At 41.0% G+C, this 25711-nt stretch overlaps 1 protein-coding gene across 4 annotated transcripts in view; it reads left to right on the top strand.

Moving 5' to 3' along the window:
- The window catches only part of pax3b (paired box 3b), an 85661-nt gene extending 62914 nt beyond the window's left edge, over window positions 1-22747 (top strand). For 3 of the 4 annotated variants that reach the window (XM_068041428.1, XM_068041431.1, XM_068041430.1), the window contains 2 exons: window positions 20655-20901; window positions 22713-22747. In XM_068041428.1, coding sequence (XP_067897529.1) covers window positions 20655-20901; window positions 22713-22747 — 282 coding nt within the window. Of the gene's footprint in view, window positions 1-20654; window positions 21009-22712 lie in introns of those variants that run through there. The other variant, XM_068041427.1, reaches the window with a different exon arrangement.
- Window positions 22748-25711: the final 2964 nt, after the last annotated feature.

Raw genomic sequence — 25711 nt, 5'->3', positions numbered from 1 at the left:
ATGAAAAGAAAACTCTCTGGGGATATTTTTAACCCAACCCGATCAATGAGAAACTGACGGGTTTGGATTGGCTGCCCGTTTTACACGCTGCCCGATTTTATTTTCCAATGACTTCAATGGAAGTATTGAGATTAGAAAAAGTGAAGAAAGCAAGATAAATGTCAAAATATTTAATGTCGCTGATCCTGCAAGAGAGAGTGGCCTCAAACTTATGCAAAATGCTATTTGGGAAACTAATTCTCATTTTTTTCTCTATTATTTTGACCTGCCAAAATTTACTCTGACTCCAACAGCTTGTAAAGCAATAAAAAAAACTGCCATTATCAGTGATTAATCCAGGGCAATGGAAAAACCTATTCCCAAATACTCTTGTCAGAAATAGTAAATGAAAGGGTTAATTGCTTTTGACCATCAATGATCCAGCAGTAGCTTGACCCTCCTCTTGATGATGAATGGAGGGTTACTGACCCGCATGTGTTTCGCATTAAGGCCAAGCTTTGCTGTGACATCTTCAAGAGCATTTATCAGGATTCCACTGACAGCATGTTCTGTAAATGACAGAAAGCAAATGTGTAAGGGTCAGAAAGGAGTATGTCATCAGCTCCTGTATAATACATTTCTGAATCTAAAATCTGTCAGTAGAGTTTGAAACAAGAATGTTAATTCACCGCAAGAAAATATGTATGAGGAAGACCTTATTTAGGTTGAAAATAATGATATATGGTATAGCTTTTGCTAGCAATTTGATTCTAGAGACGATGCACCACAGTCGCAAAAGATGGATTATTAATCTGTGAATAAAATGTATTCTTTTAATGCAGTGCAGTTTTCTGGTTCAGAGGAAAGAGAAATGAAATATAATCGTCCATCAGAAAATTTGATTCACTTAACATGGTCCATGGTTTTCACAGATGGGCTTTGGTATTAAAGGCAGCATTCCTTCACTGACTCTACCAGTTCCATGGGCTTTTTGTGTGATATCTAGCTGTGAAATATTTTACTGTTTATTCACATCAAATTACTTTTAACGGCTGTGATTTTAATGATGTCAGGAGCAATTTAATTCAACACTTCCTCACAGAATCTGAGCGGGCATTGCAATACTGTTTCATTTACTTCAAATTAGAACTTGATATCACAAATTTTATGCTAAGAGCCCTTTGTTTCTCTGCCACCATTAAAATGCTGCTCAGTCTCAACCCTGAATATTGTTAAATTGGCATCACCAGAAATGAATTACGTGATGATTGATAACATCGTACATTTTCCTTATATTTAGATTAGGTGAGAAGATGTACATCTAAAGAAAGTACCTCAACCTCACAACCTTCAAAGTACTTTTCTACAAATCACAAACATACAAAATATTAGCAGTAGAAAGCAAAGGAGCAGTTACTTAGAATTGAATAGCATGGCGATTCTTTAATTTATATTCCTATTTCCATATTGCTTTCCCTAGTTGTTTTTAATTTGCTTATTTAGTGCTGATTCTAATTGTAGATTAATAATTGCCAATATAAAAAAAACTATGGGGGTGAAATTGGCTTTAACAGAAAAGATAATCAGACGGGTGTAAAATGTCCCTCCAATTTTCAATCACCTGTTTTGCGTTATCACCAAAGATCTTTTCAATAATTTCTTGTTACTTCTGGAGAATTCTCTGATTCAGATATTTCATGAATACTAAAATTTTAATTCCAAGATACACACACAGTCCTTAAATCACCAAATATTAGATGTTATTTTTAAATCAGCTGATGGTAAATGGACCGCGTACATGAGCCATGCCTTGTGTATTTTCTAGGGTGAGAGCCAAGGATTTCTGTTTTATTTCCATTTAATTAAGTGTTAGAAGAGGTACATTCATCTCTCATGCCTGCCCATTCAGATTAATGCCAGCTTCTTTGCAGAAATTTGAATTTTACCAAGTTTTTAAATGTAAATGTAAGGGCTTGGAGAAAATAATGAGTGACACTTTTCTAGATTTTGTTTCTGTAGTTGTGTAAATAAATACCTTCGCTTACTGATTTTTGAGCTGCTGTTTGTATCTATTGGATGCCATTCACCTAACAATAATTCAAGTAGCCAAGTTAACAAATTTATTTGCTCTGAAATTACACTGTGGGCAATGAGTCCAAAACACATGTTTCTGAAATTCCTCTCCCTGCTCTTTTAGGGAAAAACTTAATCCATTTATTTTAACAGGATTAGTGCCTGTGCTGAAATAGCGGAATTTAAGAGAATTGTGTTAAGTGCTCATGTATCAGTATCTCATAACATAGTTTAAGGGCCTTTGTTTTCAGATTTTATTTTGCCATTGTAACATTGTTACTTTATTGCCTGGATTTAAAAAAAATATTATTTCAATATAGGATTTAAAGATTGTGGATTCAAAAATACAAAGTTTTGTCTCTTCCTTATCAATGTTCAAAGTGAAAAAAGAATATAACTTACCAAATGACAGTTACGGTAAAATATTTATGCTACTTTGTTTCAAGTTCACTAAGTAAAATACATTTAAAACTAAGAGAAACACCAAACTAGCTATTTTTTAAAACTAGTTTCTCCTTCCTCAAGCATTAATGCTTGCTGCAATGTGGCTGCCTACCATACAAGTAGTTACTTAAATTTATAGGCAAACAAAACCTTGTCAAATATACAGTAAATGTCTTCAATCCACCGAAATCAAATGTTTCACATCGTTCAATTATCATGTTAAAATTATGCTTAAAAATAAGAAAAAATTACAACACCTTTTAATTTATCTTCACCAGAGATTCCAGTGAAGAAAATGGAATTTTCGGAGAATAAAATTTAATAATTATAAATTAATAATTAAGTTGTTTGAATAAAGTTAAAATATTCTGCACCTGTTAAAAATGATGGTGCGGTGTTCTTGTAATATCCCCAAAATGATTAACACAGCTATGGAGTGTGTCCAAATTATAGTTCTCATTCAAAGCTGCAACTGTCTCATTATAGTTTTGAACTATTACTGAGGCACTTACCAAAGGCCAGTTGAATGACACAGAACTGATAGGCACATCATATTGGAGATTAATTTTAACACTTGATGGCAAGTTGTGTAGTTGTTGATTTCATTTTCCATGGAGTTGAAGTCATTCAAGGCAGGTTTGTTGATGATGTTTAACATAGACTTTAAATATTAGTAAAAATGTCGGGGCAATTATAGCAGTGTGTACTGACTTAAAATAAGATTTTTGATTTTTATAGAAATTACAGCACAGATGGAAGCCATTTGTTCCATTGTGTTCTGTCAGTGTGAACTCTTTAACAGGAGCTCTCTACTCTAATTCCATTACCCTACTGTTTTACTCTATCCTTTTAAAATACATATACAGTTTCTTTTTAAATGGAGTCACAGGGCAGAATTTTAACTATCCAGGGGAGGTGGGTTCACGTGCAGGCAGGGAGTTTAAAGCTCCGGAAGTGGTGTCAGGTTGGGATATAATCCCACCCACTTCTGGGTTTAATCTGGGCAGGTTAGCAGGCAAGCGGGAAACCCCTATGCAGCTGTGGGGTAAGTAATTACAATATTCAAAGAGTCAATTAATTGTGAATTTAACCCAGCATTCTGGCTTTAACAGCCAGTGCAAAGGTTTCCAGAGCTATGTCAGGGTCAAGCAGTGGAACTGAGAGATTGGGAAGCCTTCAAACAGTAAGACTCACCAGCTGTAGCCATGCCTAGGTGAGAGGTGACTGCCCACAATACATTTTCTGAGTGTGCTCTGACTGCTTGGCATGTTCCTGGTGGACCAGGTGAACACGCAGTGCCAGCGGTCGTCAAGATGGTTGTCGCTGGAGGGCTACACCACCCACCCCCCTGGTCTCTGCCTCTCCCCAAAGTTGTGCGCTCTCTTATCCTGCAAGGGGTGTTAGAAATGGCTTGTGTGGAGAGGAAGGAAGAACAATATTTGTGGAGGGTGACTGTGAGGCACAAAGGTGAGAGTGGATGTGACTGTTGGCTGTTCAGATGGGGATGTGAGGAGGTACCTGGAGAGAGAGGAATGAATGGAGCTGCCAGGTGTGATGGTCTCCGGTTTCTGAAGTATTGTGCAGGAAAATGCTGGGAAAATCAGTGTGGAGCTTGGCACCTGGAAGTGTTATACCATTCACCTTTCCTGCCCTCCTGAGGTCCTTGAACTCTTGGGGCACGGTCTCCAGGTTCAAGGGACCACACAGCTGCTGCTCACTTCCTCAGCCACTTCCAGCCACACCTGCTTGGTTGGAGAGGCTGACCTCTTCCTCCCCTCCTTTGCAAACATCATTTTTTCCCCCCAAAAACATACTTTATTCATAAAAATCTGTAAATAAATACATTACAAAACAGTTCAAAATAGCACCAAGTTGACGCACAGTGGCGCAGTGGTTAGCACCGCAGCCTCACAGCTCCAGCGACCCGAGTTCAATTCTGGGTACTGCCTGTGTGGAGTTTACAAGTTCTCCCTGTGTCTGCGTGGGTTTCCTCCGGGTGCTCCGGTTTCCTCCCACATGCCAAAGACTTGCAGGTTGATAGGTAAATTGGCTATTATAAATTGCCCCTAGTATAGGTAGGTGGTAGGGAAATATAAGAACAGGTGGGGATGTGGTAGGAATATGGGATTAGTGTAGGATTAGTATAAATGGGTGGTTGATGGTTGGCACAGATTCGGTGGGCTGAAGGGCCTGTTTCAGTGCTGTATCTCTAAACTAAACTAAACTAAAGTACAAAGGAAATCAGTTTTATTTAATACAGGCATGAGTGGGCAGCACAGTGGTGCAGTGGCTAGCACTGCAGCCTCACAGCTCCAGCGACCTGCGTTCGGTTCTGGGTACTGCCTGTGTGGAGTTTGAAAGTTCTCCCTGTGACTGCGTGGGTTTCTTCCGGGTGCTTCAGTTTCCTCCCACATGCCAAAGACTTGCGGGTTGATAGGTAAATTGGCCATTGTAAATAAATTACCCCTAGTGTAGGTAGGTGGTTGGAGAATTGAGGGAAGGTGGTGATGTGAGAGGGGAAAAATGGGATTGATGTAGGATGAGTATAAATGGGTGGTTGATGGTCGGCACAGACTCGGTGGGCCAAAGGGCCTGTTTCAGAGCTGTGTCTCTCTCTATTCCTCACAACCCTTCCATTCCATTTTACACGCCATGTACATTTTACAGCAAGACCATATTTGGTGTATACAGCCTGAGGGGTTTTCCATGGGTCCAGTCCCTCAGGTCACTATGGCAGGAGGACCTTACACAGTGGTCTTTCCCCATTGAGCCTTTGTGATGGCTGCCCCAAGCTTTAGTGCGTCCCTCAGCATGTAGTCCTGGGCCTTGGAATGTGCCAGTCTGCAACACTCGCTCATGGACAACTCTTTGCGCTGGAAGACCAACACGTTTCGGGCAGACCAAAGAGTGTCTTTCACCGAATTGATGGTCCTCCAGAAGAAGTTGATGTTTATCTCGGTGTGCGTCCCTGGGAACAGCCCGTAGGGCACAGACTCCAGTGATACAGATGTGCTTGGGATGAACCTCAACAAACACCACTGCATCTCTTTCCACAACTGCTTTGCAAAGGCACATTCCAGACGGAGGTGGGCAACAGTCTCTTCCCCACCACAGCCACCTCGAGGGCAACGTGTGGAGGCAGTGAGATTCCAGGCATGCAGGAAGGATCTGACAGGGAGAGCCCTTCTCACCACCAGCCAAGCTATGTCTTGGTGCTTGTTTGAAAGTTCTGGTGATGAGGCATTCTGCCAACTGACTTTGGCAGTCTGCTTGGGGAACCATCCGACAGGATCCACCATCTCCTTTTCCCGTAGGGCCTTGAGGACATTCCGTGCAGATCACTGCTTGATGGATTGGTGGTTAAAGGTGTTTTTCTGCACAAACTTTTCCGCGAAGGATAGGTGGTACGGCACTGTCCAACTGGATGGAGCATTCCGCGGCAATGTGACCAGGCCCATCCTTCGCAACACCGGGGACAGATAGAACCTCAGCACATAGTGACACTTGGTGTTTGCGTACTGGGGGTCAACGCACAGCTTGATGCAGTCGCACATGAAGGTGGTCATCAGGATGAGGGCGACATTGGGTACGTTTTTTATGCCCTTATCCAGATGTTTGAACATGGTGTTCCTCCGGACCTGGTCCATTTTGCATCTACAAATAAAGCGGAAAATGGCTCGGGTGACCGCCATGATGCAGGAGTAGGGTACGGGCCAGACCTGCGCCACATACGGCAACAACGTGAGTGCGTCGCACCTGATGACCAGGTTCTTACCCACAATGGAGAGAGATCGCTGCTCCCACATGCCCAGTTTATGGTGTACCATGGCTAGTCACTCCTTCCAGGTTTTGGTGCATGCCCCATCCCTTCCAAACCATATCCCCAGTGCCTTCAGGTAGTCTGACCTGCCGGTGAAGAGGACAAAGGATCAGTCGGCCCAGTTCCCAAAGAACATGGCCTCGCTCTTGCCGCAATTTACTTTGGCTCCCGAGGCCAGTTCGAACTGGTTGCAGTTGCTCATCAGCCTGCAAACGGACAGCGGATCTGAGCAGAAGACGACAACATCGTCCATGGACAGGGAGGCTTTGACCTGAGTGCCTCCGCTGCCTGGGATTGTCACTCCTCTTTTGCCTGTATCCTTCCTAATGGACTCAGTAAAGGGTTCGATACAGCAAACAAACAAGACAGGAGAGAGAGGACAGCCCTGACTGATTCCAGATTTGATCGTGAAACTTTCTGATTCCCACCCATTGAGACTGCACTACTGATGTTTGTGTACAGCAGTTTGATCCAATTGCAGATTCCCTCCCCAAACCCCATTTTGGAAAGCACGTCCATCATGTAGGTGTGCGATATCCTGTCAAAAGCCTTCTCCTGGTCCAGGCTGATGAGGCAGGTGTCCACCCTCCTGTCCCGAACATAGGCGATCGTATCCCTGAGTAGTGCGAGACTATCAGAGATCTTCCTGCCGGGTATAGTACAGGTCTGGTCAGGGTGAATCACCAACTCCAGAGCAGACTTGACTCGACTGGCGATGACTTTGCACAGACTCTTGTAGTCTACATTAAGCAGTGAGATGGGCCGCCAATTTCTGATTTCTGCCATTCCCCCCCTTCCGCTTGTTGATGAGGGTGATGATGTCTTTCCTCATGGATTCTGACATGCTGCCGGCCAGAAGAATACTCTTGTACACTTCCAGCAGGTCTGGGCCGATCCAGTCCCACAGAGCCGAATACAACTCAGCTGGTAAGCCGTCACTTCCGGGCGTTTTACTCGTCTTAAAGGACCTGACAGCCTTTGTCAGCTCGTCCAGAGTTAGCGGTTTTTCCGGACTCTCCTGTATGCTGTCATCTAAGCCCTCCATGATAGATGGCAGGAAAGACTGGGAGGCCATGCTGATTTGCTGATCCTTAGTATGTCAGACTGCGAAAACGTTAACGAGCCATCCTCTTCCTTCAGGCTGCTGATCACAGAGCTCTCTCTGATGTCTCATTGGCAAACATAATCTAATTTCAGTCCCTCAGATCCCACAGGAGGACCTCCAGGTAAGAATGATACACCTGGACACTGCCATCCCAGGTGTCCTTTCCATTGCGGTGGTTCATGAAGACACAAGAATCAATGTACAGTTCAACCATTCTGACCCATGCCAGGATCCCTTTAACTAGAAATCCTTCCTTTGACAGATTTGGTGTGTCATCTAGCCCACCCTCTCTGATTATTGGGGTAAACTAGGAGTGGGATGCTAATGCCTCGGCTGAGTTAAAGAGCCACGGCAAACCACGCTGACAGAATAAAGAGGTTCCAAACCTGCCATTGGCCTCCCCGCTGCATGTGGAAAGTTTAGATAAAATTTGGCCCATAGCCTCTGCCTAAGAGCCTCATGTTATAAAATATTCCATGTTCTATTAAACTTTTGTGAAAAACGTTACTTGTAACTTCTTTATTCATTCTTCAAGTAACTATCCAGTCAATACCTGCTTGTTACTAATTCATCAGCCAGTTAAAACAATCAGTCACTGTTTACCTTCTCCAAACCTTTCATTATTTTGAAAACCTCGATTAGATCCCCTTGGAAGTTCTCTGTTCTAGAGAAAAGGAGCCTTCACTTTGTATCCTTTCCTCATAACTATAACTTCTATTCCTAGTCTACTGCTTGTGAATCTTTGCTGTATCTTTTCCATAGCTCTAATAGTCCTCCTACAATAGGTGCACTGAAAGCAGTACACCGACTATGGCTTAATGAATATCTTGTGAAAATTCAATGTAATTTCCTTGCTTTTATATTCTATACTCCTATATATAAAACCCAGCATCCCATTTGCCTTTTTAGAATCTTTGATACCTGCATTCTCACCTTTAAACATCAATGGGCTAAATTTTCAGGCTCTCCCCCAAAGTTGGGAACAGAGGTGGGGAGAAGGGTAGGGTCCTCAAAATACCGGGTGACGTGTCGATTTCAAGGTGCCGATTCTGGAATAGTGAGCAATGCGGGAGGAGGGTGGGACAGGAATCCCGCTGTACCTCCAATTCAGGTCAATTAAACTAGTTAAAAAGCTCGCTTAGAGCTTGTTGAAGGGGGAAGGTGACATATTTAAAGGGGCGCATGGCTTTTAGAAGCTGTCAGTTTCAGAACAGCTGAGGAGAGACGGGTAGAGTGGGGAGCCAGCCATGGCATCACCCCGGTCCCATAAGAGGGTCAGTGGGGCAAAGCAGGACTGGGCACTTAGTAACGGGGTGCCCATGGTGCTGCACAGGTGGCAGGGGGAGTGGGTTCTCAGCGCCCAGGCTTTGAACGTGGTTGGCATTCCCTGGCATCGTGGGGCAGAAGAGCAGGGGGAAAGGCTGCCAAGGATAATTGGGTGGCCATCTTTCCAGAGGGAAGGCTCCAACTAGCAATGGGGGCACAACTGCCAGAAGTGGGGGCTGCCTGGAGATGACTGTGAACCAGTGCCGCAGGAGACTTCCACTCTCCAGGCGATGGTCATAGAGATCTGTGCCCTCGTTGCTGAGGACTTTGCACCTCACAGCACTGCCAATGGCTGTTAAGTCACAGTTGCCTTGAACTTCTTTGCTTTTGGTTCCTTCCAAGGATCAGCTGCAAACTTTAATGGCATCTCTAAAACAGATGCACACCACTGCCTCTTGCTGGTAACTGATGCGGGGGGAGGCAAGCAGGAAAGTGGGGTTAATGCCACAATCAGATCAACCATGATCTTATTGAATGGCAGAGCAGGCTCGAGTGGCCGAATGGCCTACTCCTGTTCCTATTTCTTATGTTCTTATGATGCCCTCTTTGCCAGAGCTGGACAGCACATTCATTAAATGATAGACAGGACCTCACAGGAACAGAGGCCATTGGATTTTGCCATGAGTAGCCATGAAGTCACCCAGTGACCCGCCAGTGAGATCCAACAACAGGAAGGGTTTTCACTCCCTCAACATCCAACTGGTCTGCGACCACAACAAGAGCTCCCTCCATGCTCTTGCTTTCTTGACAGCTGCCATGACTCCTTCATTCTCTGCCAGTCCAGGCAGCCTCAGATCTTCACTTCAACCCTCAGAGTGTGTGGATGGATCCTGGGGGACAAGGAAAGTTCCTTGAAGAGATGGATACTGACCCCTCTAAGGGAGCCCCAGACAGAAACACAGAGGCGATGCAATTCTGGTGCCTAGACCAGTTGGGTGGTGCCCTCCAATACCCTCCTGCAAGGGTCTTGTTCAGGCCCTCCATAAAGGACCTTGAGGATGGTGAGGCCCTGGAAGGAGACAGCTCATTGGGGGAATAGCAGGAGGTGAGAGAGGAGGAGGAATTGGAGGCAGAGGGAGATGATGGTGAACATAGCAGTGCCCCTGCTACATGACAAGGTGGCCTCCTCCTGCCACCCTCTGGGAAGAGGACCTCCCTCCTCTCCCTTATGGCCTTCAGCATTAGATCCAGGTCGGGTCAATGAGGTGAGGGTCTTCCCTACTCTGTTTGCCAGGCTGCCTGCTCCCCTATGATATATCACTTTCATCTGGTGCAGTGGAAGGCTTTGGCATAAACTGTAGATCTGTCCCTCAGGACAACCAGCAGCATACAATATAGTGATTAAGGCAATAGTCCTGGATGTATTCCAAGAGCACCTCCCCATTTTGGCCCAAAATGTTGTCTTATCCCACTCTACATTAGGATAATGAAATCTAATTTATCCAAACTGTCATATGTTTTACTTATTTAATTCTGGGTACTGCCTGTGTGGAGTTTGCAAGTTCTCCCTGTGTCTGCGTGGGTTTCCTCCGGGCGCTCCGGTTTCCTCCCAATGCCAAAGACTTGCAGGTTGATAGGTAAATTGGCCATTATAAATTGCCCCGAGTATAGGTAGGTGGTAGGGAAATATAGGGACAGGTGGGGATGTGGTAGGAATATGGAATTAGTGTAGGATTAGTATAAATGGGTGGTTGATGGTCGGCACAGACTCGGTGGGCCGAAGGGCCTGTTTCAGTGCTGTATCTCTAAACTAAAACTAAACTAAACTAAATCAACACATTTAACAATCAAATAATTTGTTAGCATACGAAATTGAAACACTGTAATGGGGAATATAAAACAATGACGAGGAAACTAAAGTAAAAACGTATTTTACAACGATAATATGTAAAGTAAAATACCACAAAATAAAATCCAGTATGTGATACACTTTTTTTGGTAAGATTAGAGCTTAACCATTATTTTTCAAAATTATAGCCCAGTGGTTACCATGCATTATAATGTTTATTTTGATTTATGTAATTCTGTCTAATTTTGAAATGGAATAAATGCCTACATTAATCTGAATTTCATGCTAGCAATTCCCCTCTTTAGCTTTCTTTGACAGAGTTGACACATATGCTTATTTCTTTATGTGAATGTATTTTGACTTATTCCAAACAGATACACATTCAAGTTATGTAACAGCCATAATGGATATATTAAAAATGTAAAATGATACAATGATAGAAAACCCTTTTCCTGCATTGTATAGTCATAGTTCATTGTAATTTTTTTTACATATGAAAATATTATGAAAGTTTTTGATTGAGACCATATGAGCAGAAGAGAGCAAAATATTTAAAATTCCACTGATAAGAAAATTTTAAAAAAACTTCAGTTTTCCTGTAACACATTTGGATGCACTGGTGGACCATCAGATATGTACATTCTAAATTTAAAGTTACAAAAAGGTCACAGACCAGATTTCATTTCATTCCCCAGATTTACATATAACTCAATTCCTCAGAAGTTTTTACAAATCAAAGACAAAATAATATTGTATCCAGGTACTTAAAAAAAAATCCACATAAAACTTAGAGTTGGCAAAAGCACTGTTTCACAGAATTGCAAAAAAAAATGTATGCCATGAGTTTATAGTAAATACATCTAAGGTGGAGTTAACATTAAAGTATTTTACTGCTCCAACGGGGATGATGAGTATGATACCTGGGGTCCAGTGACAGTTGATCCTTGTTAGTCAACTCACTTTACTGAACATTTGTTATATAGACTAGGATTGTTTAAGTTTACTATGGTGATCTTTGTCTGATTTATATAATATAAATGTGTTTTTTTTCTGGTCGTTCTCCTAGCTAGTAGCAGCTGGAATAAGTTTGCGTAGATGATCAATTTTATGAACCATGACGACAAATATTACAGTTCATGCACTGGGAGCAGTTTGTGATGTTTTCAAGTTTATTTGCTTATTTGTTTTAAGCCAGCTGTAGGGCCAGTTGAAAACATTAGCCAAGAAAAAAGAAATTGTACACTTGTTTGGTGTTATCAGTCCCAATACAGTTTTGGGTCGACTGTAAATTAGGAAGAATGTATAATACTTGTTTGAAGATTTCCATAGTTCAGTTTTCAGGGTGTTTTCCCTTGTCATCTTGGAGGTTTGAACATAATTAAGTCAAATAATTAAATTTAGTACTCAAATCATTTCAGCTTTTACTGGTTTACCTTCCAGGAATCAGTACAGATATTATAGCATTACGGCTTCTACAGTGGAACTTGCTTAAAGTGAAGTCGATGTAGTGAATTTCCATTTAGAGTGAAACAATTCCAGTCTGGCAATTCACTTACCATTTAAATGAATGTGGAAATACAGCTGTTATTATAATAAAGTGACCACCACTATAGTAGAGCTAATCCTCCATTTTTAGCCCATAAAGTGCAGTGGTATGTATCTCTTAGATCAATGGAAACTGATGCCTTCAAACTTAAAAGCATACACTCACTGAATCTTATATGTTGAAGATATACTGCAGCAAGCAATGTACAATTTACTGCATTTCAAACAGCAATGTTTGCAGGGAGATAATGTTATTTTACACAGCTCTACTGTTGTGGAATAGAGGAAAAGCCATGAAAGCGCAGTCACATGCAGAGATTTCTGGGTACTGACTTCTGGCTACCAGTAAGATTTCCAATGATTAGACAAAGTTGACAAGATAGTGAGCCCATTTCAGTCCTTAGAAATGCAAATAACTATAGGAAGCTACAGGAGATCTTTTAAAAGCATGCTGTGACACAGGATCATCTTTTATGAGTACTGTAGAATGTACTAAACAGAACTCGAACGCTAGATTGCTCGAATAATGCTGCAGATCTGTAGGCCACGATGTATATTTAGGGTATTTATGACAGATTATAAAATCTTTCATTACAGTTCAGCCACAGGAAATAGTTTCACAGTATATACATGCAACAGATGCAGTCAATTTCAGGTTAAGCTTAGAACTAAAGTAGACCTTGGCTCTGAGTTGTCACAGGTCACAATCCCAGCCGTTACATTGGGATTGCAGACATGGTACCCTCCAGCGCAGTCTCTTCCAGAGTTGCTGGGTCAGTGGAAGAGCATCTAATTAACATTGGGCCAGCAGGCAGGAGAAGCAGAAACTCCCTGTCCTTGCCTTTCCCCAGTCAGAGTTCCCAAAAGGTGCAGGGAAGGCTGTGGCCTAGCTTTTCCGAATTCCAGTCTATTTTTGTTTTTTACTTTGCTGAACTCAAGCTGAAGTTATTTGGTGAGTATACCAGAAGACCTGTATGTTTTTGGGGCCAATGTTCTTTGATGCTGTTCTTATATATTTAGAACATTTGTGGAGTGATGTGAGCAAGGGTCCGTAATTAGACTGGCCTATTTTGCTCATGAGATTTTTACTTATTGAGACAAGCTGACCAGGTAGTCAGCTCTTTGGAATATTAAAAGTATAAAAGGCCAGGAGGCTGTGTTAGTGTTAACTTTTTTTTTAGCATACCAAAATTCTAGACAAGGTATTGTTGCCAAAATTGCAGCATAAAGGTAGTAGAGATCAATCTCAAGCTGAACTGTTAACTATAACTGAACATGAATTTGTTACTGCCTTCAGTTTATTAAAGGTAGGCAAACAGTACTCACTCACTTCCTGATATGAAATGCTACATAGATTCATGTAAACAAGGATTCTTTGGAACCAAAACCCCTAGCTTTTCTGTAGAAGATACATTTAATGTGACATAAATAATAAATTAAGATGTTGTTCTTTGCTTTTGCAGAAGGGTTTCAACTCATTCAGACAGCATTTCCCTAGTGACAACACCTACAAAAGAAAAAATTGTTTTTGGTAATGATTTCTAGCATACAGCTCACATTTCACCCGTAGTCACAGTTAAACTATAATGAACCGGCTCAAATGCAACTTATAAATCAAATTTTATAAAAGGCAAACAGAGGTTATTTTTGTTTGAAATGTGAACATTTTTGCAATTAGAATATGCATTGAGAATGTGTTTGCCATTTTATAGTGTGCCAAAGGTATGTACAATTCCTCTCATAGCACAATAAAGGTAACGATCTCATTCTTTTCTCATTAAAATGAAAAGCAATTAGGGATGGACAACAAATGTTGGCCTTGCCAGCGATGCTCACACCCCATGAAAGAATGAAAACATAAATACATAATACATTTCCAGGATTTCGTTCAGAATGTCATGCATGCAGATCATAAAAATTATTAGCATTTTTAAAAAAACCCTGAGGTTAAGTTGCCATAAAATTGAAAACCAATACAGCCTTTAAACTATTGAGAAGGCTTTAGTTTCTTTCCCATTCACTATAAATCTCACCATGAATTTATGAATTCATCTCAGTGCTTAATACCAAGTTAAATGAGTTTTTGCTGTCTTAACTTTGTTCCCAGTGGACATTAGTCTATGGAATAAAATTGTGCTTTTTTAGTAATCTCATCTGAGAGAGGCCAGAGGTTGAAAATGTTGGAAAGATTCTTTTTCAGAGAGAAGTAGTAATGACTGCACTGTTGACTGAGCGCCAACATACATACTTATTTTGTCTGTACCCTGCCTAATCTATGAGCTTTGCAAAATTCAAAGCTGAAAATTGTCAATTGCCCAGTAAATTCATCTTTTACTCCCGGCCATTCTGAGAATCATCTCTTTACTGATGGACACACCCTGGTACCACAGGCAGTGGATGGATACTCTAGACTAGTCCTGCTTTCATTCAGTACGGCAGTATGATTTGGTGCAGACTGGTTCTGCCCTTCCTGTAACTCCATGCTTTAAGTGAGAAGGTCACATTGAAATACCTTAACTGACACTCTGTGCCTCGGGGCTACTTTCTTTTTCTTGTTCTCAAAGAACCATGCAGAAATTACTAAAATCTAATTATTTTGCTGTTAATCAACTGCAGGTTGATTCCTGGAGCATTCTTATCAGCAGTAAACCACTCAGGGCAGAAAACATTACTCAATCGACATGTAAGGGTTTATCACAAATTGTTCTAAAAAAATGATTTTCTGAATTTTTTATTCTGAAGTTTTATTGGAAATCAATGCAAGCGTTAATGAATTCCATAGTCAACAATCATTTGAAATAGCTATCATTGGTAGATGGTGAGCTTGTGATAATACTACATTGGCAGGACCGCTAACTAAAAACACACAAAAAATGTATTTAATCCTAATAATTTTTATGATCAGATTGTATAAGATTCTGCATGAAATCATGGAATTGAATTTTCGAAATAATCCTTGAGTTATGTTTTCAGAAAAAAACCCTTGTGACAAATTGAATGAGTGAAGTTTCCAAACTTATTCAACAGAAGTCAAACATAAAAGATACTAGTCATTTGCAAGACATTTAAAAAAAAAAATTCCCACCTACCCTCTAACTACCTGTGCCTGTGCTCTCCTGTTGAAGGTGCTGACTCAAACTCAATTGTAGTTCCATAGGCACGAGTCACTCTTCAGCACCTCACCCGAATTGTCACTCTATGGGCTGGATTTCGTTCCTAGCCCGACATCGTGTTCCACGGCAGGGGGGTGTTGGGAGATCGGAGCGGCAGCGGCCCGCCACAGAGCACGACGCCGGGATTGCTGGCCCAATCTTCACGGCAGCAGGGAAGCTCCTTGGCGGCGGGACCATGCTTTAAATAATGAAATTAACTGTTTGCATACATTTTAATGGAATTCACCACAATCCTTCCAGCCGTTTCCAATATTCAGCTTGACGTGCGGCACTCACATGCCTTCACGTTCCCATCCTTGAAAAGCTGGTGCCACTGAGGCGCAAGTCCTCAGTGCCTGCAAAGGTTGGTAGGTAATATTCTGCTCTTACTCATTTTTGCAGCGAACTCGGACATTTGCAATAAATTTAAGGAGCCACAAATGAGGGGGGTTTGGACCTCTGCATCCATTTATCATGTATCAGCAAGGGGGGGGGGGGGTGGAAGAGAGGAACTCTGCATTGCTCTGTCAGCAAAGTGGGTGAAAGTGGTGAACTCTTCATGTTTTGCATATGGGACGGGGGTCGGGGCCAACTCCACATCTTTGGAACTGCCTGCAGGGCTAAAAATGTGATTGGGGGTGGCAGCCGCCATACATATGTTAATGAGCCACTGGACGCAAGATTGCGGTGGCTTGGCAGCGTGCGGCCCGTGTGTGCTGGCCACCATTTTTTTTACCTGCTGCCACTCCCGGCGGCGGAAACAAGATTCAGCCCGAATGTGAGCCTAGACTGTGAATGTTAACATGTTATTGGACTTTTGGTAGCTTCACAGCTGAGTTGCACCCTGTACTCTACTCTCCACCTGTAGGCACACATTTTCCAAGTAATATTTTGAAAACACAAGGGCCAGGCAATGACTACCTCCAACAAGAGAGAGTCTAATCACCTCCTCTTGATATTTAATGGCATTACCATCACATAATCTCCTACCATTAACATCCTGAGAGTCACCATTGAGCAGAAACTTCACTAGACCAGCCACATAAATACTGTGGCTACAAGAATAAGTCAGAGGCTGATAATTCTGCGGTGAGTAACTCACCTCCCGACTCCCCAAAGCCTGTCCACCATCTACAAGACGCAAGTCAGGAACGTGATGGAATACTCTCCACTTGCCTGGATGGGTACAACTCCAATAACACGCAAAAAGCTCAAAACCATCCTGGACAAAGCAGCCTGCTTGTTCAGTACCCCATCCACTAACTTAAGCATCATTGGAGCACATCTGCAGCGTGTACCATCTACAAAGATGCACTGCAGCAACTCGCCAAGGTCTCTTCGGCAGCTCCTCCCAAACCAGCGGCCTTCACTGCTGAGAAGGACAAGGGCAGCAGGCGCATAGGAACACCACCACCTTGAAGCTTCCCTCTAAGTTAAACATCATCCTGACTTGAAAAAAATAGCCATTTCTTCATCATCTGGAATTCTGGAATTTCCTACCTAACAGCACAATGGGAATAGCTTCACCACACTGACTGCAGCAGTTTAAGATGGCAGCTCACTACCACCTTCTCAAGGGCAATTAGGGATCGGAAATAAATGCTGGGCTTTCCAGCAATGCCCACATCCTGTGAATGAACATATATATAACAAAATCAATAAATAGTCATAGAGTCAATATTCATCCTTTCCCCTACCATCCCAGCCACCTCCGCTCTCCTGTTTAGTCCAGTGGCACAGAGGACAGTTATAATGTATAGCTTCCCTGCTGAGATCCGTTAAAACAACAGACCGAAGATCAAACCTGAGATCTTGCTGATCTGTAGGGCTGAATTCTGCACTCAGTGCATTTACCAATTGTGCCCAAAAGGGTGCTAAAACATCAACAGCTGAAACTATTAACATTGAAGAGTGCAAAATCAACTTCAGGGAAATTAATTCCACCTTATGAATAAAATACTCATTCAGGTATTGCATTTGAACATATAGGGCTGAATTTTGCTGCTTTACTGAAAGTCCCACCTCTGGGGCTAAAAACAGGAGGTGACCCTGCTTCGGCAGGTGGAGTAGGGGGGTCCCAGGGTGGCATATTACCGGTGGCGTCCAATTAAGAGGCTTCCACCGGGGCCTCCGTCCAATTAAGGATGGTGACGCATCCCCAAGAGCTGCCGGCCCAATCAGAGGGTCCGCAGCTCGGCAACCTCACCAGTTTCACCACTAGCGCTAGCCAGTGCTGAGGCTGCAGCTCCAGGGAGAGGGCACCTCACTGGTGGGGCACCCTCGAAGACAGGTCAGTTGGGTTGGGGGAAACCGAGGCCTGACAGCCAAGGGGCAGCAAAGTAGCCAAGTTTCCCACTGCTGGCAATTTGGCATTACAGCAGAAAGATGTCAGCCTCCCCTCCTAATACCTCCCCCCGCCATTTTGCCAGCTTTCCCACCTCCCAGCCCATTGCCAATGGGCCGAGAAAATTCAGCCCAAAAAGATACCTCCCACTGACCACTAATTTGGTATCTAGACTCCAAACATGACACTTAATTACAAAATCCTCCTCTGAGCATCAAAGTTTCCAACTTTATCTAATTTTAATCCTCAGCAAACTAAATATAGTTAATCCACTGTCAAAACTAAGCCTATTAGTGCAATTTAGAAGTTCAATCAATTTTGTGTAAATATATAATTTTGTTCAACATTCTTTGTCGCATTTGTTTCAATTGAATGATATGATTGTGGTAAAAAGATTTTGCTTTTTTAAAAAAAAAGCATCTGTATTTTATGGAAAGCCAAGTGCACAAAATTTGGCCAAACTGCACTTATTAGGAAACAGAGAGATATTTAAAATTGAATGTGTTGATTTACATTAAGTCATTTAAATGTTCAGGCGACAAGGTTGATTGTTTATGCCACAGCATTTAGGAACAACTCGCACAGAAATAGAGGTTGTGTTGCAAAATTTTCCTTGCAAGTTTTCCCTGTTCTGACAATGCCAAAGAACAATTAGCACTTAATAAATTGCATTGATGGACATTCAGGGTCACAATCTGACTTTTTGTAAGTAACAGGAAACTTTAAAATATTTAATCCTTTCACTGGCATTCCTCCAAACATATTAAGATTCTGCCTGTGGGTAGGTTCATACAATTGAAAGAATACCACAATGCCTTAGGTTATAGAAATATTAAATAGAGTGTATCGAGTTCCTCTTAGGAAAAAGTAGCATTGTCCCTTCCCATGTAAAAAAACTTACTCTCAGTTAAAATTATTCTTATGAGGATTTCACCTTTTCACTGTTATTTGATCCCAAAATTGGTCCATCGTTGTAAATTGCCTTTGACAAGAAATTACTCTTCAGTAGACTGTCCTGTACCTGTTTATAAGCTGGCAGCAATTTTATTTTTGAGTGCGGCTTTTTATGTTTGTAGAAGATGATACTGCACAAATTTAAAGCAAAGAAACACATTTCTTTGTAACCCTTCAAGCATTAACTGAGTGAAATCTGTAGGAGTTGACAATACTGTTACTTTTGTGTCTAAAGTTGCACCTGAAACTAAGAGACTTCTTAAAAATGCAATTTAAAAAAATTCGAAAGTCAGCAACTTGAATCACAGAAGTTGACCTTGAATACAAACAGCAATCTTTCTTAAATCATCAATATCTGGAAAATATAGGACCATTAGTTTGGTTCAAGTTGTTATTTTCTAGATAGCCAGTTGATGAAGGATAGTACTGGAGCCAATCGTTACTCAGTCTTACATTTATTTACAGTGTTAAATATAACAAGCTTACACCTCCTAACTCAACCACACCACAGTTTCAATAAGTGTCTCTTTATATGTGCTCAAGTGAACCCCCAATTAATTCCAACCACCTGCATACAATTAAACACAATTAGTATACAATTAACATAAATAGAGATTCTCTCTTGCTATTGGTAAATTGGGATGGGGCGGGGGTGGGGGGTACCATGGAGAGGGTGATAAGGTTGATGGTGTGTAGAAGTCAAACAAACAAGTTCCATGGACCAGCTGGTCTTTTCCTAACCTTCACATTTGTGTGTTTGTGTGTACTCCAGGCTCCTGCATCCTGGCACAGTGACATGGATATCTGTTAAAACTCGCAAGTCACTCATTAGCATGCGTTCTCATTTTTCTACATGCTCCACATGTAAATATAAGGAAAACCAGGAAAGAGAAAGGCCATTTGTACTATTTAGCTCATTCTTTTTGTATTGTTGCAGGTTCTGGCACTGTTTAAATAGATTGGGATGGTTTTTCCTTAATCTGCCTCTATAGGATTTGGGCAAGACTCTTACCCGCTGTCCCAATGCCACCATGAACTAGTCCGGTTTCATGGGTCACGTGTTATTATCTACTAATGTTGGGCAAAGGGAGGCTCAGCAGTGGCCACCAGGGAAATCCAGGCAATGCAGCAGTGGGATAACCACTACAGCACCAGAAGAGATGGGTGGCCATTTTAAAGGGGTCACAAGGTTCTGAGACTGCAGCAACTCATTTACTTCAGGTCTTGGCTGAGACCTCCAACAGGAAAGGGATCGGGCCAAAATGGATGGGTAAGAAGCTGGTTTTGTAAGAAGGTCCCTTTTCCTCCATCAGGACATTTTGTGGCATTTGCTTCCATACCTCAGGGACAACTGCCAGCTTTTAAAGGGTGGTTCTGGGGAGCAGCAGCAAGAATGGTAGGCAGGAGGGAAAGGTTTCCGAATTCCAGGATGCGTCTCCATTGCCTTTTACATGCAAGGTGCAGGGAAAGGGCAGCCAGCAGTCATCTTGGTGAGTGTTGGTACTGAAGGGAAATCATGTTGGACCAGGGAGGCAGTGGTAGGCCTTACTATCTAATTTTTCCTCCCTGTTTCAACTACTGGCCTGCCTGATTTGAGGTGGGATAGTGTAGGAAAATCCAGACGACAGTGTCAGCATCATCTTGCTCCAGAATCAAATCAGTTGTTCTTTCACTTCCTGTTTAACCAGGAACTCATCAACATTATATTGGAAATATTCTAACTTAATTGGCTACACTCCTTAGAGGTTCATTTTGTAGGCTTGCCATGGTAATTGTAAATAAATAATGCCACAGATCTTACAGTTTCCTCATTTTATTAATCATATCTCAATGTTCTTTTCTCCTGGTATCTCCTGTTCCTATGTTCCTATAGGATGAAAAACTTACCTTTGGGTTACTGCAATATGTTCTGTAATTTTTATTGTACTCATATTGTGAGATTCACAGAGAGTGCTGGGCAAGATTGCTACATTAACATTATGGGTCACAACCCCACCGCATAATGATCTGTGTGAGGTACTTTCAAAATACTGTATGAATAACAATAAAAAGTTTTGCATATGTAAATAAAATATAGGCTTTGCATTTGTGTATTATTAATGTGCCATTTTACATTTTTGCAGGTAATGGGACTCCTGGCAAATCCTGGTGGTGTTCCGCACCAACCACAAACTGACTATGCTCTGTCACCATTAACTGGAGGTCTGGAACCATCCACTTCAGTTTCTGCCAGCTGTAGTCAGCGGCTGGATCCTATGAAACCTCTTGACAGCTTGCCCACCACCCAATCATACTGCCCATCAACTTATAGCTCCTCAGGTTACAGCATGGATCCAGTGGCAGGATACCAGTATGGACAATATGGGCAAAGTAAGTGCCATGTAAATCTAAGCAATACATTTAGCTATAAAAATGCCTACCCACCCCATCCTTCATCGATTTGTATTAAAATGTGTGACTCAGTGTACAAACTTTGATGATGAATGTGAAATTCAGTACGACTTAATAGTCTTGTGTACAAACATGTTTTGAAATAATCACAAAATAGTTAGTATGTTTTGGCACATAGTGCAACATCCCAGCCATAAACACAAGCAGAGCACACAAAAGTTAATAGGAAAAAAAGTAGTATTCGGTCAACCTTTTAATTCGATTCAGAGGAACCACGATGAGGGGAGGGGCCAATATCACCATTGAGACTTTTCGGGATTAAATTATATTAACTTTAGAAACAAAAGAAAGATTGACATTTTTCTATATTGTGCTGTTTGGTATCTGAAAATGCAATGTCCTGCCTTGCATTAAGATAGCACTCTACACATTGGAAGTTACCACAGTCTGGCCAGACAACATTCAGCTTTTTTTCCCCTCTAGTTCTATTAGGCTGCCAAAAATCTTGTTACCATGAAAATACTTAATCTCAAGGCTGTAAACATCTATCTTTATAGCATGCAGCCAGATGATTTATTTCTTATCTTAGCTGTATTATAATTTTAATTAATGAATAAAGAACCCTAGCTGTTTAATTATTTATAGTTTTCAACCAGTTTTTTTGCAGAAATGTTTGCTTTGAACTATACTAGCTAAAGCTTAGTCAACATCTCTGTTGTATTCCTTTCTAACTAATTGACACAGCAGTATCTGCTTTTAGTTGATGTGCAATCTAAAGCTTCACCCCATTTTTTAAATCTTAATTTTCACTGAAATGGAAGTTTGGTAAATTGCATCATATTTTACTTCAGAAACATAAGTTTTATTCCGTGATAATGCAGGGATTAAAATCTCTCTGCCTATTTTATTAATGTACTGGCTAATGCATTAAGTCAACTATGTATGCTATTTGAACAGTCACTAACTCATTTAAAATGACACGTTTACAACTTCATTAAAAAAGCATACAGTAGAATTTGACGAGGACTCATTGACCAGTGCGCCAAGTGGAATTTCAACCTGTTACTGTTTTTGCACATTGTGCTTATTTTATACTTGTGAAGGCTTAAAGGTGCTGCAAATGATATGTTTGCATCAATTGGTAAATCTTTCCTTTTAAACTTCCCTTCCTCCACAACTGAGAAGCTAAACAAATCTGTGATTGTAATTAGAGTGCTACTGTTGGTTCAAAAAAGAGAGTTAGCACAAATGGAATAAAAGTTAATTTTGAGAAGAAGAAGCTTCGTCATAATGAGCTCACTGGAAAGTCAACAAATTGGGCTAGATCACTTAGATAATGCATACAAAAGATCCACAAAAAACTTGCCATGCACTTAAAAGTTCTGCCTATTTCTAATAAAATAATTTTGTTGACGGTCTGAGTTAGAGCACTATATATAATTATTTTCAGTGCTGTCAGCAGCATCTTGATATGATTAATTGCCGAGACCTAATATATGTTTGCCATTTATGTAGAACCTAAGGCCAAGGTCTGTCAAAAAATAAAACAGCCACTGGAATGTCACTATTAAAAACACATGTTCTGTAAAAAACCAAATCAGGCATCATCTTGGACAATATTCCTGGATCCGTGTGGTACTGTCAAACTTGTCCTAATATAAACAAAGTAACCCTCATAGTTTTGGCAGGTCATGATTAGCCCTGACAACATTGTACCTGCATTTGACATGGCCCCTTGCAACGATGTTGTCACAAGAAGCATTCCTAAGTTTCTTTTACTTCCATTACAGGTGCCTTTCATTATCTGAAGCCAGATATAGCATGAGTGAAAATGTCCATAAAAAGTTGAAACGACCCTTGTTCTGGACCCACAAACATAATGGGACCATGGTGCCCACAACGGTTGGATCTGTTCCCCAGAAACAAGCCAACTCTTGTCTTTCTCTGATAATGGTTTTCATTTGTGATCAAAGGAAGAGTCCCTTGTTCTAAGTTTCGATATAATTATTACTTCTGTTGCCTTAGACGTTGGCTCTTCTGTTTAGAGAAGAAGGAGAAAATTAATTCCCATTTGTGGCCCACACAGACGATTAAGGATTTGTGGCAAGCATTCAGTAAATGATGAGTAAGAACATTTTCCAAGTTTTTGCCACAATAATGAAATATTGTACATTTTCAAGCATTCAATATTAATTACATTTGTGTAACTTGACCAGGATTATAGCGAAAAACTGATTTGCAACCATTTCTACTGATGACAGATCAAGTAAGTCTTCACATGGATCATTCTTACAAAAGAAAAACAATTCTACTTCAAAACATCCTATTCATTTAACTGTGAATGACCTGGATAGTGGAATAATATCCACTACATTGTAGCCATCTACTGCATTGATCTCTATTTGCTGGTTACCATTGTACCAAACAATACTCATTTATTCACCAATGGCTCATTGATTCTCATTAAATTGTGGCACCCCATGCACTTGGCTCCAAAATTAACTTTAAGGGCAGACTTCACTGATCATTTGAAGGATTGTTTGCTATGTCAACAGATTAAACAATTACAATGGAAGTATTTTGAAATAGTAATCTATGACAAAATAGCATCGAAACAACCAGCTTTTCCTTTTTTAAAAATCTAAATGTTTACCACAAAAGCCACTCTGGTTTCTATCTCTGCCAATGAATGGATTAAAATTACTCAAATAAAGGATCAAGTAATATGAAGAAAGGGTGTCCTTTAGTCTAGAAATAAATGAAGCTGTTTAAAGTTCCATAATTAGGTACAGAACCAAGATGTATTCAATGCAAAATGAACAAAAGCAACAAACTAACTCCAGCTTTAGTGACGAAACAGCAATGTGCAATATTATGTACTTCTGTGTCTACCATGGTATTTCTTGAAAGTATTGTACTGTATTCTATTTTTTCTTGACATCATTGTAATTTAATTGGTTGACTATATAAGATGTTTACCAGCAGGTGCTTTGGGCATTGCTAAGGATATACAAAAGCTGAGCAAAATATACATTCCCTTGATGTACATAAATTCATAACTATAAAATCTGATGTGTGGAAAAACATTGTAACATTTATATCACAGACTGAAAACCATATCTTCTTTTAGTAAAATTAGAGGAATGGTATGTGTAGATAGCAAGGAGTTCAGGAATTGTTCATAATGGAGTTTCATTACCTTTCTGGCAAATGCTTAAAATATAATGGTAATTTGGACATCACCGTACAACCTTTCATAAATGGTTCCAGAATCACACAGGAAGATTGGTAGCTTGATGTTTCTATCCTTGTAGGGGTTTGTGGTAACACTTCCCATGATCTTGTCCATAAACTTAATTATGATTATGATATCAACCTGTTAAGTTGTTGCATTGCAGCATAGATATTCATAGAGAGGCTATTATTTATTCCTATATATTCAATTATTTTAGAATTTAGCATGTATCTCATGATATGTACATTTTTGCTTAGCATGTAGAAACAAATTAGATAATTACTGCCATTAAGTACAATGATCTAGATGATGTGACTCTTCTGACACATGCTGGTTTCAAAGGGTGATGGACCTGAATGTTTTGTGGCGTCTGTCATCCAATCTTCTGTTTGACATTTGACTGCAAAATACAGCCTTGATGTAAAGATTCTTTTTCCTGTACAAACACAGTGAATATTTACTATTTATAATAAAAAAATAAACAGCTAAGAAAATCAACCAGCTGAACATGAGTTCTATTTATCATACATTGATATACATTGTGTAATGGGTTCTTAATAATATTCGTCCAGATTTTGTGGTCAGGGGTGAATGAATAGCGTTCACCGTTCATTTCACTTCACACTTGTCCACAGACTTTCTGTGGGCTTTTACATGGGGGAAGTGGGGGGAACTGGATATTTGGTTGGAAAGGGCACGGCATTTGGTGTGCTGTTGGGAATATGTAGAGGGTTGCAGCCACTTAAAGGTGAAATTGGAAATTGGACTTCTCCAATGACTCATTAGGTAAGTTCACTGTGTACTGTTGAACTGAGCACAGACCAGGAAGCTCTCAAGTTCTATCCCTATTTGTGCTGGGTGAGCTGATCTGACCTAGGGGTTGTTACAGAGCTTTACAATTCACCACAGTGTGCCTGGTCTTGATTTGCTTAAAACTAAACTGGTATCACAGAATCATAGAATCACAGAATTGTTACAGCACAGAAGGAGGCCATTTGGCTCATTGTGTCCGCACTGGGTCTCTGAAAGAGCAGTTCCCTCAGTCCCATTCCCCTGCCTTCTCCCCATAACCCTGCACATTCTTCCTTTTCATACAACTGTCTAATTCCCTTTTGAATGCTTCAATTGAACCTGCCTCCACGACTTTCTCAGGCAGCGCATTCCAGACCTTAACCACTCGCTGCGTGAAAAAGTTTTTCCTCATGTCACTTTTGATTCTCTTACCAAATACTCTAAATCTGTGCCCTCTCGTTCTCGATCCTTTCACGAGCGGGAACAGTTTCTCTCTATCCAGACCCCTCATGATTTTGAATACTTCTATCAAATCACCTCTCAGCCTTCTCTTCTCCAAGGAAGACAGTCCTAACTTCTCCAATCTATCTTCATAACTGAAATTCCTCATCCTTGGAACCATTCTCATGAATCTTTTCTGTACTCTCTCCAATGGCCTCACATCTTTCCTCAAGTGCGGTGCCCAGAACTGGACGCAATACTCCAGCTGAGGTCCAACTAGTGTCTTATACAAGTTCAACATAAGTGCCTTGCTCTTGTATT

Source organism: Heterodontus francisci, chromosome 11 (genome assembly GCF_036365525.1).
Source record: "Heterodontus francisci isolate sHetFra1 chromosome 11, sHetFra1.hap1, whole genome shotgun sequence".
NCBI lineage: Eukaryota > Metazoa > Chordata > Chondrichthyes > Heterodontiformes > Heterodontidae > Heterodontus > Heterodontus francisci.
The sequence above is the reverse complement of the archived record's forward strand: the minus strand, read 5'-3'. Positions and strand labels throughout refer to the sequence as shown.